Genomic DNA, 21,165 nt, shown 5'->3' with positions numbered 1-21,165 from the left:
TCAATTAGTTCGTTATGCATGTTGCATAAGATTTTTCATATTTCTGACCATCCTTTACATTCAGATCTTCCCTGATAGTAACCACCCTGTTCGTAATACTGTGTGTGCAGTTAATTTTAATAATTAGGCCTTTTTTATCACGAAGCTCAATACTACACAGTATTCTAGAAGTTTTATTCCAGCTATGACCAAGTTGTTGAATTGGTACAACTTCGAAAGTTCAAACTTCTAGCAAAAATTGCTTAATGTTGAATAAGCTGACATGTCTCTTTTTATAGTTTATACAGGAAAGATTTGTTTTAATGTTGTAACTGTTCTTAAAATATTTTCTTTTAATTTTTCATTATCATATAGTTTAATTATTTCCATATGTCCTTTCCTCACTGGGCTATTTTTCCCTGTTGGAGCACTTGGGCTTACAGCATTCTACTTTTCCAAGATAGCTTTGCTAGACAACCTGTTGAGTAGCTACCACAGGTTTTTTTAAAGGCCACTCATCAATGGCAGAGGCAGTGGACAATGACATTCCCCTAGAAAGCAGGAAAATGCCATGAAGACTGACCATATATACATATGATCAATGTCCAAGCCCCCTCTCCACCCAAGTTAGGACTAAGGAGGGCCAGGCAATGGCTGCTGATGACTCAGCAGGTAAACCTATAGGCTCCCCAAAAATCCCCCATTCTTAGCTCACAGGGATGGTGAGGTTGCAGCCACTAAAGGAACTAACGAGTTTGAGTGGGACTCAAACCCCAGTCTGGCGATTTCCATGCAGGGAAGTTTCCAATAGGCCACCACAACCCTAGGGTCTGAGAGTAAAGGTATCCAAGGACTTGTTCATATACATTCGAAGGTAGATTGCTCTTATTCTGCAAATTTCAGAAGTAACCTATATTGTGTTTATAAAAGGTCTGTAAAATTTCTGGAATGTTATACATCAAATTCTTTCTTCCTTGATCTTCTAAAATATTTTTATGGACTTCTTCTGAGAATACAATAGGTAGTATGTCCTGTTAGAATCCACAAGAAGACACAATATGAAAGTTAGTAAATTACATAAAAGTGACAAAAATTTGGAGTAGATGAACAGTTGTTCCAAAAATACTGGTTTCTAAAATTCATAAGGAAACTAGGTTCTGCAATTTATTTCAACAAATTCAGTATCAAATTTGAAAATTGCCAAGTAATCTGAGTTTTACAAGTTGACATTCACTTTCTACGTGTAAATGCAAGTGGTTCAAACTGATAAAAACACTTACCACTCTACCACTCTACTGTAAATCTACAAAAGTCATCAACCTCTCACAGACTTGTACTATTCACAGTAGATATTTTTTCACTCAATCTTTCAGTTCCAGTCTCAGGTAAGATGAGGATCCAAATAATTTACAGTGTCTAACATCAAAATGCAGATTACTTCATCTTTATTATAAATTAAATGCACTGAAAAAAAAATAATAACAATTATAAACAAAAAGGCTCAACATGTTACATAATTTAGTCAAGGAAGGGGTTGGCAAGTAAGTTATGCTGTTACCTCACATCTAGAATTGTGCATAGTCATTAATTCAAAATGAAAAAGATGCACCTTAGAAGAAGAGCTTTTCAATATATTCACCAAAATAATTACCTAATTTTATTTAACCCTTTTACCCCCGGGGTATTTGGAAATTTCCAACCCTTAACCCCCAGGGGGTTCTTTTTTTCCCAGCACATTTTGTAGTATATTTTTTTTTAAATTGCTCTAACAGCCTTAATTTTGGTCATAGAGAGGTCAGGTTGGTCTCATTCTCTTGGAAAATGCCTGAATTTTCTCAAAAAAATATCAAAAAATATGAAAAACAAATTTTTATAGCATTTTTTTGCAAGGACGTACCAGTACGTCCATGGGGGTAAAGGGATGGCTTTTGTGAAACGTACCAGTACGTCCTTTGGGGGTAAAAGGGTTAAGATAGCATTGTCCTTGATAAACATCATCTCTAAACAAGCAAAAATATAAGCAAAACCCTATATTGACAAATGTAATAAAAATGGAATTATAATGATAAGATTTACTATTTCTACAGAACATTCACCTGATGTTCATAGTAGGGCTCTCTCTAAGTATAGTTTAAAACTAACATTTACTCTAAAACTAAGTTTCCCATTTTGTTTTCTTTCAACAGGCTTTGGCTTTTATTAAAGTATTGAGACATTCTGGCTGTGCATGGTCCCAGACCTGAGGGACCATGGTATGGGGCCATGACATGGAGTTATAACCCTGACCCCAGGGTCCACGACACAAGAATCACAGCCCTGGACCCTGAGGGTGTGCCGTGGCACTGGGTTAAGCCCACGGATCCTTGAGAGTGCGGTGATACAGGGCGACGGCCCCAGAACCGCAGGAATACTGTAACATGGGGTCAGCATCAGCCCCTACAGGACAAAGCAGGGAACAAAAACCCACTCTGGTACCATTCACCCCCACACCCAACAAAATGGAGGTGGTTTTGTAAAAAGCCTTCTCCTTGAAGTTTCCATTGGTCTTCCAGGAACTCTTATTCATCTATGAAGCGTTAAAATAAGAATCAGAAGTCAAAGAAGCAGAGGAATGGTCATATTTCTTTCTTTTACCAACCCTCAACTCAGGCTCAGTAAGCAAGAATCTAGGTCTGAGCAACCTTCAATAAAGCTCCCACCAGGGGAGAAACCGCACTGGTTGCTCAAATAGGAACCACAACACTGGGGAACACTGTCACAGCAGAAGCTGTAAGCACACTTCTGCAACTTGCAACACAGACATAGGGGCTGAGGTCACAGGGACAGGGTTGGGGTGACACAGTTAGGGAGTATCGTGTACAGGAATCACCACTTGGGTCATTTTGGTAATGTGATCACTGTCCTAGAATCACTGGTGTTACCACTGGGCTCACCAAGGAGAAGTAACCTTAGCTAAATACTCCTTCAAAAGACATTGAGAGCCAACCTGCAAGACCAAAGTAATGAAGTCTTCCTTAGGTCACTCATTGTTTGGGGTCTGCAAGAAAAAGCTTCCAGCCAATGTTGGAGTGCAGCAATCATCTCACACAACCTAAAATACTCTGATGCTCTGATGTAGATACGAGTTCATCCTGCTCCTGAAGCATATTACCCATGTCTAAGCCAGAAGCATACTGTACATGCAGAAGCCTCAGCAAAATCGAAGAAGAAAGTAAAGTGGTATCAGTCTCTCCAGCAATTCACGGGCTTGCCAAGAATAAAACCGGGGAAAGCTTAGCCTCCTCGCTCCTCTACAATTTACACTTGGTAACAAAGGGAATATTACCAGTTTATTAAAACCAAAAAAGTCTAATATACACTTGCAATCTTACTCCAATATCACTATTCAAACTAAAGGTATAAGAAAAAGATGAAATACCCTTGGATAAGACGCAACAGTGAATAAATACTGGTTGCGGTCAAAAATTAAAGTGAAGACTGTTTTTAACTACCTCGTTAATAAATTCAATGGCCATTCCAGCTCACTGAAGGAACACTTATAAGCATAAGAACTACTACAATCTGGAGACCGGTAAATCACTAACCCCAAAACTGAAAAGGCAATGTATCTGCAGCATACCCACGCAGAGTTTATTGCCAATACATATAAGATTATTGTCTCTACAAGTTAATAGTGACCTAAGTATATTATAAGGAAATAAAATTGGATTTTGTTTTTGTATTAGCGTAAATGTCAGTATTAAACCAAGCTTTAAGAGAAATAAATCATCATTAGGCTTCACCACTTAAATCTGGGTAGGATCCATTAGCAGCAGAAAACAAAATTACCCCACCTATGGTAATTTAACCCTACTTGCCAACCTCTTGAGAAAGGATCAGACAAAACAATATAATTTAAATACTTTATTTCAAGAAATGCTATCATATAAAACTTTACCCTCTTCATAACGATAAACTATAGCTAGCAAGGCAAAATCATCTCTCAGAATTAACTCTCCTTTATGCCAGAGCAACATTTTGGACGAAAACTAAAAACAATGAAAAAAAAATTTAAAAGACCTTGTATACACACACAGGTTTTATTACAAAACTTTATAATAAAAACTAAAAGGTAAAATCAGGCAACTTTTCTTTTTGTTGTTTGATATTCCTAATTTAGTGCCCTTAAGTTTAGCTATTCATAAAATGGCAGTTATTACTCCCAGATACATAAAAGCTAGTATTTCATTTTATTTAACTGTTGCTTATTGCTCAAAAAATCAAAATTGTTAATTATACAATTATGAATATCAAACCTTTCATTATAACAAATAGTTGATTTTGTTTGTCAACTAGATGGGAACTAGAAATGTTATGTCAAAAATTGATTTTGTTTAAAAAAAATATTTAGAAAAAGAAACTTCCAAATTTAGCTTACCATAAAACCATTCACATGTGTAATAAGGTACTGTGCTCACATAAAATTAAAAACATTTTCAGTTACAAATTTTGTTGATGCTTCTACTATTGTTTTCCGTAGCTCAAGGATCAAAAAACCCCTCAGTTGCCATCTCTAGATCATAATGATTTCTTCTAATAATTTTCTTGATTACCAAACAAAAATTATTCACAAGCATGTTAAAAAATTGCTTGAATTTAAAAACTGTATTCCATGTAGAATAATCAAAACAATGGATGAAGAAGTTCTGCCATAATGATATGCCTGCCTAAAAAGAGAAGTTTGAAGTAAAGCTTCAAAAGCCAGCTCACCATAAAAACAATTGTGATACCTTGTGCCTCCCTTAACTGCAGTAACACTGCCTCATTGATGCTACCAAGTGCCAATTAGCTAAAAATGGGTGTATGTTTCCAGATTTTAAGCAGATCCTCATGTTATTCTAAATAAAGAGAAAATAATTATATATTTAAGTGCAATTAATAAAATGGAAATCATGTAATGTATTGCATTTTATGGTTAAAATAATGCATAAAATCCTAAACCACCTTAAAATACCTATGGAGAGTAATTCCTTAAAAGATACCACTTCCAGACATTTTAACAACATTTAGTAACCCTTGAAAGTACAGATCAACTGAGTTAATGTACCTTTCTCCATGTAAGACCACAAAATGATGAGGGGGAGAGGGTGAATAAATCCTTCAATTTGTAACTTACATTCTCTGAACCTTAACTTCATTTATCAAATATAACTTCAAATGGTTTTATTATTTTTTTCAGGCCTATGAAAGACATCACGAAGTCAGCTGATTCTCATGTCATCATACTGATTGCTGGACGGAGTGTGCCTGAAGATGTACAAGAAAAAACATTAGAACATTAAGTTCCCAACAATTTTACTTTTATCACACCAAAGTTTTTTACTATATTAACTATGATTATGAATATGTCAAATAATATATATTGGTTTTGTGTTGACATAAGCTACCCTCCACTTACATTCATTGTTAAATGCTTGCACTTTACGTACAGTTTAAATTGCTTATAGATTTTTTATACATAAAATTTTTTTTAAATGTTTCAATATAAAACATGTCTGCTAAAGCCACATCTATACTATTGCACTGAAGAAAGCCAACAAAGCACAACCAAAGAATGTTAGTAAGTTTAATAAAAGATCAATGAATTAATAGTTATTACAAAAAAAAAAAATCCTCCACATTTAATACAGGATGATTTATACTGGGTTACTAAAAAACTCGAGAATAAAATATCGAATTAGCAAAAAACTCAAGACTAAAATTAAAGTTAATATTATTATCTGCTAAATGAAAATTAAAATTAGAGAAATAATGTAAGAAACCAGGCTGTCACATGGAACGAACGTGGTGTGAACGGATGAAAATTTAAGTAAAAAGATTAAAGAAAGATATTGAAGGTATGAGATTAGAGGACTGCTGCAAAGAATCTTTAGGAATACCTATAGTGTTCCACACGAGGTACACTGCAGACATTGCCCCCCTAAAGTAGTGAAGTAGATTACAGGAAACTATCACAATACCAGGATAACATTGAAATAAATAGTTTCTAATCTATTTATTTACTACAGTTTTTGTTGCATGAGATTCCTGGAACATTCCTATCCTGGGTAACCTATATAACACAAATTGGATAGTAATAAAGATTCCTAGGCAGGCATTACTCAAGGGTCTTTACAGCATCTCTGGCACCCTAGCTGCACTCACTTACGTATAGCTTTCTACCATACCTCCGTCAGGATTTTCTTTCTTACTTTTGCTGTCCAACCTCTTTTAACTTTTACCTTGGAGTGTAGCTACGGGGTTTTACCCCAAGTTGAAAGCTGGGTACTGAATGGCATCCCAGGCCTAAGCTGCCTAATTCATGAATTCAATCCAAAAGATCAAAATATTTTGGACATGTTATAATAAGAGGAGAGGAATAGTAAGTTAGAAAATTTAATTAGCCAGTTAATTGTAGATAGATTTGTAACAGAGCATAGAGACCTTTGAGAGTGACAATTTGAATCTGGTCATGTTTAATTAATCTATAATAATAAAAATATTAGAACAAAGCATATACTTGTAGGTAATGTCAAGAAAATCACAGAGAATGGGCACAAATGAAAACAGATTTGACAGGAATTATAGGAAAATCACGAAAAAATAAAAAAGAGAGAAGCAAACCCAAAATACATCTAACCCTGTACTGTTCAGGGAAAACCTGATGTAGCAATATCAATGACAATTATAATTCCTCTAGTTTAAGAACTGTTTATCACTATTGGACTTGAAAAAAAAAATTCCCCTTAACATACAGTACAGTATTAGGTAGGGGGTTTAGAAATATAAAATGCCAAAAATTAAAAACACAATTACTAGCATTGTATTTCTGTGGCTTTAGCACTTAGGCTTATATATTTTCAAACTGCAGGAAATTTTCACGAGAAAAAACATTGAAAAATATAAAAAAGATGACCCATTTCAGAACATTGCACACTAAATGTGTCAAAACCTTCTTTACAACAGTCAATGTGAAAAGCTGATCTATAGATACTAATATACCACCAAAGTAAAATTGGTATAGAAAAAATATGATCTATGCAAAACAGCTAACTAATCATATTTACCAGGGGATTGGTTTGAAACTATTCCTCTCATATTCAAAATTCACCTAGAGTATTTATGATATTCTGTAGTACATTATTTGATATTCAATAGCATGGCAATTATAGTTGTAAAAAACCTACATAAATCAAAAAGGGATTTCTAACAGTGTTTATACAACCTTTGTATGGCATATCTCCCCAAGATTAAGCAAACATTAATATTTCTGTGGTATGAATGGTTAATTTGAATATTATGACTATTATATAACGATAAAAAATGGTCAGGATAACTAAGCCCAAACTAAAATTAATGAACCTTGAGATCTGGTTATCAAACACTACTTCCACGTTATCAAATCACTACTGTGCTTCAATTTCTTACTGACAGCTTTGATACTATAGTCTTAATGTGAACAATACAGTCTAAATGCTACCAAATAACAAAGTATTTTATTTCTATTTTCTATTACTATTCTTTTACTAACTGAAAAGTATTGTAAAGTATTCTAGTTCAAAGACCATTATCATACTAACTGCATATGTATGATCAGCATTAAAGTCAAATCCAAATACAGTACTGTAATTTACAGTCCTGCACTACTGTATGTAGTTTTTTTCTTTAAATTAATCCTTTGATCAACTAATATATAGAGTAATGTAAAATAAATGATCTCTGCACATTACAAAGCTGATAAAAAAATAATTTCATATAAGGTAAAGTATATACAAAACGGGCATGCTGCTATACTAATTTGTGCACTTCTTAACAAAGCTTTTCTCCAAAATACAAGGAAATAGCTACAAAGCTCTCTGATACAAAATATTAATAATGAATCATCATAATTTGAATAAGCAAAAGCCTGCAATTATATGCGGCATGATCAAAATATGTGAACCTGTCATGTAATATCACTTGCATGTTAGTAGCTAATAGAAATCTACTCATCTAAACTATAAAAAGTAATTCTGTAAAGTAATATTCTTTGAATTTACCAAAAATCAAACAATGAACAGTGATGTGGGATAACTTTGAAAATATAATCTTAATTAAAACTAACAAATCTTGAAGAGATAGATAAAGGCGCCTAAGTTCACGGAAAATTTAGAATTTATCATAGGAAGAAAGTCTTGCTATTTTGTTGAGATAAAATTAATGCAAAAATAGTAAACCTTTTGTCTTGAAGACTACTAAACCTAACTAATTTGCTGTTCAAATTCTTGGTTAAATAAGTTTTTTTCCGAATGAAAGAAAAGAAACAGGATTTTTTCTCAAGGTTCCAATATTGTTGACTTAACGGTCACAAGCAGGAAATAGTAACACCACTTAATACAATGTAATATTATTAACGGTGGTAATCATTGTTGATATTGAATTGTGGAAGGAGATATTTGCATAATCATGTGCCACCTCACACCAGCTACTTAAAGCACAGGATTCATCTACAGTACTATCTCTTTTACCTACATTACATAGAAATCTATATTCTCCTCCAGGAAGCCACCCATCATCCGAACTAAGAGTGGGAAAGCCCAGTGGAATAATAACAGAATGAAAAATGGTGATAAATAGTGTCGACTATCTAAAGTGCCAGTTCATCCTTTGAACAATAGAGAAAAGACATAAGTTTTTAATCAATATCCATTTATTAAAAGAACATACTAATACCTGCATTTAGATCACTATTGCATTTTAAGTTAGTATCCAGGAAAAAAACCAAGGTTCAAGAAAAAAAGGACATTTCATCACATTACCAGTTTTAATTACCCTTCTGACTAGTTCAGTGCTCATTAATTTTTTCTATTACAAGAGATAAATTACATGGACAAAACTTGAGTTCTGTATGATAAAGTACAAAACGAAACAACAAACACATGTGGATACTACATATTAAGACATTTAATGGAAAAAAACACCAACTGTACAGGCAAGTTGGTAAGGCCAATTTACTAACCATGCACAGGGATGGGGATCTCGAGAACCAAACAACCGACGTCGTTAATAGTCATAAAATTCACTGAAATGCATATACAGAAATAGGTTACTATTAAATAAAACATAGTCATTCTGATTCTTGGCATTCTTTCAAGATGTACACTTGGCATTTATTTAGTCATCTGCATATCGGAAAGTTTCAATCCATACACTGCATGCATAATCAACTAACTGACCACAATGAAGACAAAAGGATGAAAAATCAAAATGAGAGTTAATTACAAACTTTTAAAAAGCCACGCTAAACTGTTCACTCGTGTATGATTAACAGTACCATATTACAAAACACTTTTTCAAATGCAAACATCATGCAGTAATTTACTTATCTAAAACTCATTAGCAAGTAGTATTAATGAAAATGGAACTCTTGTGCTTTCTACGATACTGAATAACATTTCTATATGTTACTATGTCAATTTCAGATATTGACAGGAAACATAACCATGATCATCTACCATCTCCATTACTTCCTTAATACATTACTTACCTTACATGACCACATTTTAATACTACAATATAAGTAAAGCTCTTTCTTATTTTTTTTTCTTTAATCGTAAAATATATACAGTACTGCACTTCAGTACAATGTTTACATCCATGAGGAATAAAGATGAGTTGGTAAAAAGAATCCCTTACAATTAACTCAATAATAAAGGCTAACTTTAATGAATCCTAGTACACTGTATTTTATATTAATTCTTCAAAGAATCATTCTAGCGACCAAGGACCAGTTCAAAGGAAAGTTAGTTTTTATGATATAAATATTACTGTTAAAACAAATTATGTTGGATTAAACTGGCTACATGCCCACATGAACATTACTTAGTGAACACCCCACATACATACAATAAAGATATTTAAGGTGTCAAAAGCCTTTTCATGTATGAAACCTATCAGCAACTGATACAAACTGAAATTCATAAATTCCCAAAAAAGCTACCAAGCAAAACTAATATTTCACTGTCCTCTAAAGTTAGAACTTTGTAATATAGCATCCAATAAAAATTTAATTAAGTTTTAAATAAAATCTGAAACTAATGTGGTCTAAAGTATATTCAACGTCACCATTGTCAGCTAAAAGCGTGTAATAGTGTCATGATCTTTAATAAAATCTTGCAATATAACAAGAGTGACCTAGCAATATGACACCAGTCTATCAATAATAGGTTAAACAAATGAATGAAAAAATAAGGCACTTATGATACGCTTTTGCATTTCAATTGAACACTTTCAAGACATATTTGATAATTGATAAAAGAAACTTTTTTCAAACTAATTAAGCACTGCATTTGATTTAGCTCTTATACATAAACTATAATAAATTAAGTCCTGATTTTCATAACTTGTAATGACTATCAATATAAATTTGGTGTCCTCAGATCCACATAATAATATTCCAAGACATTTTGTAGTTTTAGGTCTTTGCAGAACTTTAAAATTAAGCAATACAGCATGCAGATGATGCAACATCTACTGCAGTTACTTTTAACTTCATATTACTTAGTAAAGAAACTATTAACCACAACACAGATCTGTGGTGTAGTCAGTGGAATATGCATTAGCAATACACCACTGATTTCTAAATTGCAACTTTACCAATCAAAATCGATTGAACTAAAACGTTATAACATTTTTTCTTATTTCTATGGAATCACATTAATTTACTATATTAACATAATTACTTATGTCATTCCAAACAAATTATAACAGTTGAAGACCATACGACCCCATGTACTACAGGAACAACTAATTAAAATAAATCAGAAGGATATTTTCCATCAAAGCAGGAATTAAAAGGTTAAGGGAATTTTATGCACTGATTCTCCACTGCACAAGACAGTTCATTATAATCGCTCCCTTTTAATGTACTTTATTATTGCCATCCCAGCTGTATGAAAAAGGCTAAAAAAGTCTTGAGAACAAGTGGTAGTGAATTCAGTTAATTGTTTATAAGAATTAAAAACTTAATTCACCACCTGCTCTTAAGCCCAGTTCCATATGAGTTAGTGATAATTTTGACAGCTCTATACTCATGTCACACATTTATGCATCTTGTTTTCTTGAGAGCTTTAATAACTAACATTTGTTAACGTTACTCTAACTCTCAACTCATCCCATTAAAAAAATTGTTTGTGTTCAATTGTTTTGTCACTACATCTTATGAAATATTTAATTTGACTTTTGTCTTATTCAGCTTCAAATATACTACCTGGGTTGTCAAAATTCAGAGAGTAAAGAATCTTTACCTTCTCATACATATCTTGGAGATGATAAGTTTCAATTAAAATAATAGTATGAATGGATACAGCAACAGTAATCTTAGTTACTTAACTACAATTATTCTTTATATTCAGATTAAATATAACCTTTTATAGCTCTTTCTTAGTTTTAATCCAACATTTTGCAAATTACGACATATGCAAAGATGCCAAAATATATGCAAAACCACTGAATTTTACCTAGAATGGTATTACTATTAATTACTAATTCAATTTAAATGTACATGTGATGCAATATGAAAAATACATATTAGCAAATAATTTTATCATATACAATACTCAAAATACCCAAAACCTCAATGATACATGAAAGATGTAGTAAAATCTAATAAAATTTCATATTCCACTAATCCTAGCATGATTACCCAAACGTTAACATTCAGTGACAGCTCTTTATCATATTAAGGATACCAGCATTAATGATAAGATTTTAATAAAATCACAAACTTGGTCTGCTAAAGTAATGTACTGTGAACTAGAAAAAGATATGTAAATAAATTCTGTAGTTAGCTAATTAGCTATAAATATCAGTTTCACCATACCTTAGAGCATATTGAGGCTCTTCTCAGGCTGGCTAATTCTTTAGTTAATAATATTCACGTGATTTGTTAGTTCTAATTTGAATCTATGATAAACATATTCTCACTGGGATCTGAAATGTGCAAAGATTCTACTCCTCTGGAAGAAATGGATTAGGTCACCTACCCTAGAAGAAAAATCTCAGACTTCCTCTCCCCAATAAAATACTCCAATTTTCATCTATTGGGCCGGGACCCCTATCCTTGAATTCTCTTCTGTATTTGACATACTTTACACTATTGAATGTATTAATTCTCATTCAAGTCTAAAAGAAATTAATTCTCCCACAAAATTAGTATTGCCTAAATCTTATATATTTCATAAATGAATGTCTAATTATATCTATGATTATTATTATTATTATTATTATTATTATTATTTTGAACATCACTATCATTATAAACAAAGCTGTAACCCCAAGGGCCTCAATAAGGAAAGCAGCCCAGTACAAAAAAATAAAAGATAATATAAAGAATAAACTATAAGAGATAGACTAAGAAAAAAAAAAAAAAGATAATTTTTTAAATAAATTATATGAATGCAAAGTATTGCTAGTGTTATCGAAACTTTATAGGGGATACCCATTAATCTTATTTAAAAGGTAATACACTGTAACTGAAGTCGTTAAAATGGGTAAAATGAGATAAAAATATGCAAGAGACTCATGGAGGACACAGCAGCTTGGAAAATATACTGTTTGCTTACAAGTTCATTTCACTACCACCTCTTTCCAGCAAGAATAAAGTGTGTTACTTACGTCACGGCGAATTAATTTTATTTGGGGAGTAAAGCTTATCATTCTTATAATGAATGGCACAAGAATCCCAGGTTGTTTCATTGAAATAATGTCAACAACAAATTTTAAAAGTAATTTTTATTTCTTTTAGTTATATAAACCTGACACCTTAAAAATAGGAGAACATGTCTTCAGCAGAGCTTGAAAGGCTATTAAATTTGTTAACAAGGTACTTAACAACAGGTAGTGTGCACAGGCGTGTAGCACAGCGCCCTCACCTGATGGAAGCTCTTTAGTTTTGATCTTCAGTTCAAGACTGAGAGGGGTGGTTAAAGTGGGAAGTTTAATCTTGAAGGGCACAGATTTGTACAATCTGCCCTCGCTTTTCACCGCTCTATTCTTCGCGATATCAATCATTCGCGACACAGAGAACTGTATGACTTATTAGATAAAAAAGCACATGTTCGTGAGAAGTATACTCGTGGTGCAACGATTTCAAACAGCCCGCGCTTCGCGCCACTTCCTTCTCCGCCCAGCACAATATCCCATCTCACGCTGACTTGGCCTCAGTCTTGCATTCTCTCTCCTTGCGTGCACATCTCCCACTTCGTTCTTTTTTTAGCAGAATCATGTTTTCATAAAAAAAACTGATGGATTTGTAAAAAGTAGAACATACTCATGGACATTGTTTATATTTATGAGGTAATATACTGTAGATGTGTGATTCCCTACAATATGTTATTTTCATTAGTAAAATAAATTTTTGAATATACTTACCCGGTGATCATATAGCTGTCAGCTCTGCTGCCCGACAGAAAAACCTAAGGACAAAATACGCCAGCGATCGCTATACAGGTGGGGGTGTACATCAACTGCGCCATCTGTCGAGCAGGTACTCAAGTACTCCATGTCAACACAGAACCAATTTTCTCCTCGGCCCACTGGGTCTCTATTGGGGAGGAAGGGAGGGTCCTTTAATATATGATCACCGGGTAAGTATATTCAAAAATTTATTTTACTAATGAAAATAACATTTTTCAATATTAAACTTAGCCGGTGATCATATAGCTGATTCACACCCAGGGGGGTGGGTAGAGACCAGCATTACATGTTGACATTATTATGAGCTAAGTATTTTGTATTTCATTTTAGCAGTTATTCAAAATAACAAACATAAAATAAATAAGTACCTGGTAAGGAAGTCGACTTGAACAATTACTCTGCCTTTTTAAGTACGTCTTCCTTACTGAACCTCGCGATCCTCATAGGATGCTGAGCGACTCCTAGGAGCTGAAGTATGAAGGGTTGCAACCCATACTAAAGGACCTCATCAAAACCTCTAATCTAGGCGCTTCTCAAGAAATGACTTTGACCACCCGCCAAATCAAGTAGGATGCGAAAGGCTTCTTAGCCTTCCGGACAACCCAAAAACAATAATAAAACATTTCAAGAGAAAGATTAAAAAAAGTTATGGAATTAGGGAATTGTAGTGGTTGAGCCCTCACCCACTACTGCACTCGTTGCTACGAATGGTCCCAGAGTGTAGCAGTTCTCGTAAAGAGACTGGACATTCTAAGATAAAAAGACGCGAACACTGATTTGCTTTTCCAATAGGTTGCGTCGAATATACTTTGCAGAGATCTAATTTGTTTAAAGGCCACGGAAGTTGCGACAGCTCTAACTTCGTGTGTCCTTACCTTCAGCAAAGCTTGGTCTTCCTCATTCAGATGGGAATGAGCTTCTCGTATTAACAGTCTGATAAAATAGGATAAAGCATTCTTTGACATAGGCAAAGATGGATTCTTAACTGAACACCATAAAGCTTCAGACGGGCCTCGTAAAGGTTTTTAAATAGAACTTAAGAGCTCTTACAGGACATAAGACTCTTTCTAGTTCATTTCCAACCATACGATAAGTTTGGAATATCGAACGATATTGGTCAAGGCCGAGAAGGCAGCTCGTGTTTGGCTAGAAAACCAAGTTGTAGAACATGTAGCCGTTTCGGATGAGAATCCGATGTTCTTGCTGAAGGTATGAATCTCACTGACTCTTTTAGCTGTGGCTAAGCATATCAGGAAAAGAGTCTTAAAGGTGAGATCTTTCAGGGAGGCTGATTGTAGCGGTTCGAACCTGTCTGACATAAGGAATCTTAGTACCACGTCTAAATTCCAACCAGGTGTAACCAAACGACGCTCCTTCGTGGTCTCAAAAGACTTAAGGAGGTCCTGTAGATCTTTATTGTTGGAAAGATCTAAGCCTCTGTGACGGAAGACTGATGCCAACATGCTTCTGTAACCCTTGATAGTGGGAGCTGAAAGAGATCGTTCTTTCCTCAGATATAAGAGAAAGTCAGCTATTTGAGTTACAGAGGTACTGGTCGAGGATACGGATACTGACTTGCACCAGTTTCGGAAGATTTCCCACTTCGATTGGTAGACTCTAAGGGTGGATGTTCTCCTTGCTCTAGCAATCGCTCTGGTTGCCTCCTTCGAAAAGCCTCTAGCTCTCGAGAGTCTTTCGATCGTCTGAAGGCAGTCAGACGAAGAGCGTGGAGGCCTTGGTGTACCTTCTTTACGCGTGGCTGACGTAGAAGGTCCACCCTTAGGGGAAGTGTTCTGGGAACGTCTACTAGCCATCGAAGTACCTCGGTGAGCCATTCTCTCGCGGGCCAGAGGGAAGCAACTAGCGTCAACCTTGTCCCTTCGTGAGAGGCGAACTTCTGCAGTACCTTGTTGACAATCTTGAACGGAGGGAATGCATATAGATCTAGATGTGACCAATCTAGTAGAAAGGCATCTATATGAACTGCTGCTGGGTCCGGGATTGGTGAGCAAAATATTGGGAGCCTCTTGGTCATCGAGGTTGCGAAGAGATCTATGGTTGGCTGGCCCCAGGTGGCCCAAAAGCCTCTTGCATACATCCTTGTGGAGGGTCCATTCTGTTGGAATTATTTGTCCCTTCCGACTGAGACAATCTGCCATGACATTCAAGTTGCCTTGGATGAACCTCGTTACTAGTGAAATGTCTAGACCTTTTGACCAGGTGAGGAGGTCCCTTGCGATCTCGTACCATGTCAGAGAGTAGGTCCCTCCTTGCTTGGAGATGTACGCCAAAGCCGTGGTGTTGTCCGAGTTCACCTCCACCACTTTGCCTTGAAGGAGAGACCTGAAGCTTTTCCAGGTCAGACGTACTGCCAGTAGCTTCTTGCAGTTGAAATGCATTGTCCTTTGACTCGAGTTCCATAATCCCGAGCATTCCCTACCGTCTAATGTCGCACCCCAGCCTACGTCCGATGCGTCCGAGAAGAGAACGTGGTTGGGAGTCTGAACAGTCAGGGGAAGACCCTCTCTAAGGTTGATATAGTCCTTTCACCAAGTCAGACCAGACTTTATCTTTCCGGAAACCGGGATCGAGACTGCTTCTAGCGTCTTGTCCTTTTTCCAGTGAAAAGCTAGATGGTATAGAAGAGGACGGAGGTGTAGTCTTCCTAGTGACACAAATTGATCCACGGATGACAGTGTCCCTACCAGACTCATCCACAGCCTGACTGGGCAGCGTTCCTTCTTCAGCATCTTCTGGATGGATAGCAGGGCTGGGGGTTGATCGTCTTGTTCAGCAACGTCCTCATCAGAGGGTTCCTCATCCGAAACTGATGAGGAAACGGCAACGGAGTGGGCAACGTCTGACTCGCTGAATCCGGTCGCACTGGTGGATGCGTGACGGAGCCGGACGCAATATCATGGCACTGCTGCACAGTCTGTGAACTGTCAACAACCATGGGTGCGCGAGGAAGTACAGCGTCAACCCGAAACTGTCTAGACTGTCTGGGTTGTGCAGTCAACACCCTACCGGGTTGCTGAGGTTGACGCACTGCGTCACAACAAGTCACCTCTGCTGGTTGTTGAACGTCTTCCTAGTGACACACTGAACGTCAACAACCACCTCCGAGCGTCGCTTAACGTCAACGTGCGACTGGCAACCCACACTGGGTCGCATCGGTGGAGGAACCACCTCAACTGGCAGACGCGAGTAGGATACCTCAGCGTCAACAGGGCGCACAACCAACCGGTTGGAAGGTTGTTGGCCAGAAGGTTCTTCTCCGTATTAAAGTCCTCTATCAAGGACACAAGCTTGGACTGCATGTCTTGCAGCAAAGCCCATTTAGGGTCTACGGGAGCAGGTGTGGCAACAGACGGGGTTAGCGACTGAGGCGGAACCATTTACCATCCCTGGAAGCCTTGTTATGTGTGACATAATAGTACAGCAAAACTTCAAAGGCTCGACAAAAGTTGAGAAGTTGACCTGTAAACAACTTAGAGCGTCTCCTGGCTAGGCGCCAGGGCGAGTCTACCAGAATTGAGAAGTCTATCTGGGCAGAGGCATGAACTCCCAAGCCGAGAACTTCTCTCGTGTCCTATCAGACTCTCGCTCTATAAGCCAGTTTAAAAGAAGGGAAATCAAAGGCTGTATCCCTAAAACTCCTCCTGGTGCAAAAACCAGTCGCCTAGCCAACGTAACGCTCTCTAGGAGAGCGAGAGAGCACTAGCTTAACAACAACGGCTTCGAAGTAGCTAGGCCTAGTGTAAGTTCTGACGTTAGGCGAACGAGGAGCAGCAGTTACAAGATCCGGACGAAGATCCTTAAAAAATCATCATGATTTAATTAAAGTCCATAGGAGGCTAAGCAGCTTAAGGCTCCTCTCCAAATGACAGAGTCCTCAAAGGAATATCAGTAGGAGGGAGAACAGCACTTTCTCATCTACAGGAACCTTGTCCGAGAAAAGCTAGGTTATCTCAGTGAGGGTCTCACTGGTGCATTAGCAGCAGACCAGAAGGCAACGTTATGTAACTGCTTGACAGTCTGTGAACTGTCAAAAAACTGAACTGTCAACCACAACAGGTGCGTGAGGACATACAGCACTGGTGCATTAGTAGCAGACCAGAAGGCAACGTCATGTAACTGCTTGACAGTCTGTGAACTGTCAACAACTGAACTGTCAACCACAACAGGTGCGTGAGGACATACAGTGTTCACTCGAGACTGCTTTGACTGTCTATACTGAGCAGTCAAAACAACTCTAGAATGCGGAGGTTGACGCACCGCGTCAAAACAAAACAACTTAGGTTGTTGTTGTAACTCGCGAACGTCAACGGAGGGTTCCGTGCGTCTGTGAACGTCAACGTGCGGCTGGCAGGGTACACTGCGCATGGGTGGTGGAACTCTCACAGCCGGAGTGCGGGAGCAGGTAGCGTCAGCGTCTACTGTACGCACAACCGTGGTTGGTTGTAGGCTAACGGGTGCAGCGTCAACCTTCTCCGCACGATACTCCTGCATAAAAGATGCTAACTGTGTCTGCAGAGACTGTAGCAAAGACCACTTAGGGTCTACAGCAGCAGGTGCGGCAACAGACGGTGTTACTGCCTGTTGCGGTACCGCTTTGCCTCTCTTAGGAGGTGAGCAGTCGTCGGAAGACTGCAGCGAATCCGAACTGACCCAGTGGCTACAACTGGGCCGTTGGACTTGCGCGGAAGGGACCGACTTGCGCTTAATAAGCTGCGAGACCTTGGTCCATGGTTTCTTACGAGAAACCTCTTCCGCAGACGAGAAGTAAATGGGCTCTCTCGTCTTTGTGTGGGTGGGGCGATCTTGGGTAGATACGCCCGAAACCATGGAGGGAAACGTCTGTTCGTTGATCAAGGCCTGACGAACCCATAAGTCGTTCGACATTACTTCTCCCCTGGGCTTGGGAGCTTGCAAGAGGTCCCGGACTAGGTGAACGACAGGCACGAACAGACGAACCCTCGGACGCAACACTGTAACACTTTGCGCATATCACTTTATCACTTCGATTTTCTGTTTTGCACTTATTTCACTGAAATCGAAACTTTTACTGATTTCTACCTGAAACACGCAATTCTACCCTTCATTAAAAGGTAGTAATTGCGAAAACAGTCGTATAATGCAGCTCATTAATACTAGCAAAAACAGAAAACATATATAAAGATAAAGAATTCAGTGGCTGGAAAAGAGACTAAACACTAGTTCAAATAAACTACGTTTACAATCTCTCACCGCACATAGCCTGGGGACAAGAATAAAACCCTAGAAACGTTTTACCTTCTTCCCCGTACAGCGACTGGGGAGGAGAGTAACACGAGAACAACGTTACCCGCTTGAACGGAACGTTTTTTCTCCTCTCTCTCCCTCCGTCTCTATCTCTCTCTCTCTTTCTCTCTTGATTTCGCACCTGAGAGAAGAGCCCAATTATATATCGTCAAAACATGTTATTTGGGTAAAGGAAAAAAACTGAAAGGTTTTCCAAATAAAAAGTTCCTTTAATTTAGAATTTAAACCATTTAAGCTAAGAAAGAATGACCGAAACGTCAGAATCGATTTACTCTTACTGCAAAGTGAAACCGTGATACACTCTCTCTCTATCGTAACGATAGAGCGCATGTTGAACGTCCTGAACGTCAACAACTGCGTAGTCTAAAAAACTAAACGTTAGTTCATCTTTGAAAACAGTACGAGACTGTCAAAGAAATTCTTTCATAAAACATTAAATTTAAAAAGTTTTAAATTCTTTAAAGGCTAAATACGATATAACGGGCTCAACGTTGATTAACTTCGGTTCCAAGTTAGGACCGCCTACTATCAGGAAAGGTCGCATATAAACAAAACATAAAAATTTATTTTTATATGTTTATAATAAATGGAAAGTTAATCGAAGAGGCCTAATAAAGGCGGAGAGATATAAAATATATAGATCTATAACGTGTTAAGCAAAATTACTAAAAACCTAAACACACTTCCGTCTAAGGGAAGGGTCGGCCATTTAAAAGTGAAATAGAGTCCATACTCTCTTTGTCACCATAATTAAATCTATCCAAAACGAGTTCAAGTTTTGAGATGAAGATAAAACCCCTGCATAGCGAAAGCTCAAAACTAGAATAGTGTACTTCACCAAATAGTTGTGAAAACAAATCCAGTTAGTAACAGCGTATTTAGTAGGTCTTGCCAGTGGCACGACAGAGAGAAAATTGGTTCTGTGTTGACATGGAGTACTTGAGTACCTGCTCGACAGATGGCGCAGTTGATGTACACCCCCACCTGTATAGCGATCGCTGGCGTATTTTGTCCTTAGGTTTTTCTGTCGGGCAGCAGAGCTGACAGCTATATGATCACCGGCTAAGTTTAATATTGAAAAACTGCGTAATATATGACTCATCAGGAGTTGCTTCAAGCTCCAAGAATGCTGCGTAGAAGTTCATACGAAAATGGTTAGAGGTCTTTGTATAAAATATGTACTTAGCTAATCTTAAATGCAGTATCATTGTACTGTACACATATTGTACAGTAAAGTATTACAGTAATGTATAGTACTGTTTACTAACCAACTGTACAGTACTGTAAATGAATTACTACATGTACGTACTGTACTCTACAATATGTAAATGTAGGGTGTATTCGGGGAGTTGTCAAACAGTGCGAGTCATCTGAATGAAAACAGCGAACACTTACAGTACAATTAAGCGGTATTGTAGTGATAGTACTGAACATATATTACAGTAATATACACTACCATATCAGTGAGTGTTATATTAGATAGGAACAGCAGTATTTTCTTGTTATGTGTCCCAATGACTACTATAGTGTTACATACTGTACTGTACTGAAACCATACCATGTCCAGTACGTAGTGTGCACATGTGCACATGTACTTTACAGTTACTGCAATATTTTCATTGAATTACAAAATACTTATACTGTGATAGAAACCAAGTAAAAATAATAATAGGCAGTACTTAAGTGTGTTAATTGACTGTGCGTAAGCAATGGGCAGTGAGTTGGTAGGTTTAGGAGTTATCCCACCCTAGGGCAGCAAGTATTCATGGATTTTCGCTCTTCGCGCCTGTCTCTGTTACCCAAGTCCCAAAAAGAGCAAGGGCTGACTGTATAGCTAGGAAAAGTACAAATTACATTTTTAAAAATTTATTTGTAACTATGTAAATGCAACCCTTTTGGGGGTCAGTAGTCCCCCTAGAACTGAACTGGTTACTTCTTTTTTTTTCCTTGTATGTGTTAGGTTGCCTGGTCCCATACAGGAGCAAAGGAGATGACTCCACCAACTTCCTACCTGCTATCATAGGGATGAATAGGTTGACAGGGGCTGGCCTGTCCAAGATGATTGATACGTTGTCAACGCAGGGGTACTGTTCCCCCGAAGTGCATGCCAGTCCAGAATAATATACCAGGCCTACTATAAAAAAAAAAAACTTTTATAGTGTGCACTGGCCAATTTTGTGGCGAGTCCTGCGTTATTATGGAATTCATCTTAAATAAGTAAATTTGATTAAGTCTGTTCATGAGCACAGCAAGTGCAAAGTTAATGTTAGTGGAGTCCTATCAAATGACTTTCCAGTGAATAGCAGAGTACTCCAAGGGAATGTGTTGTCACCTATGTTGTTTATCCTCCTCATGGATTTCGTAATGTGTAGAACAGTTGGAGAGGGTGGAGAAGGATTAGACTAGATG

General features: G+C 37.2%; 1 protein-coding gene across 1 annotated transcript in view; it reads right to left on the bottom strand.

Moving 5' to 3' along the window:
* Positions 1 to 3,867: 3,867 nt before the first annotated feature.
* Positions 3,868 to 21,165, bottom strand: part of LOC137657712 (protein Hook homolog 3-like) — a 42,382-nt gene continuing 25,084 nt past the window's right edge. Inside the window, exons 13-14 of the mRNA XM_068392138.1 lie at positions 8,996 to 9,058; positions 3,868 to 5,265 (exon numbers count right to left, since the gene is read on the bottom strand). Of these exons, the coding sequence (XP_068248239.1) occupies positions 9,040 to 9,058 (19 nt within the window). The 3' untranslated portion in view covers positions 3,868 to 5,265; positions 8,996 to 9,039. The remainder of the gene's footprint in view (positions 5,266 to 8,995; positions 9,059 to 21,165) is intronic.

Source organism: Palaemon carinicauda, chromosome 18, assembly GCF_036898095.1.
Source record: "Palaemon carinicauda isolate YSFRI2023 chromosome 18, ASM3689809v2, whole genome shotgun sequence".
NCBI lineage: Eukaryota > Metazoa > Arthropoda > Malacostraca > Decapoda > Palaemonidae > Palaemon > Palaemon carinicauda.
The sequence above is the reverse complement of the archived record's forward strand: the minus strand, read 5'-3'. Positions and strand labels throughout refer to the sequence as shown.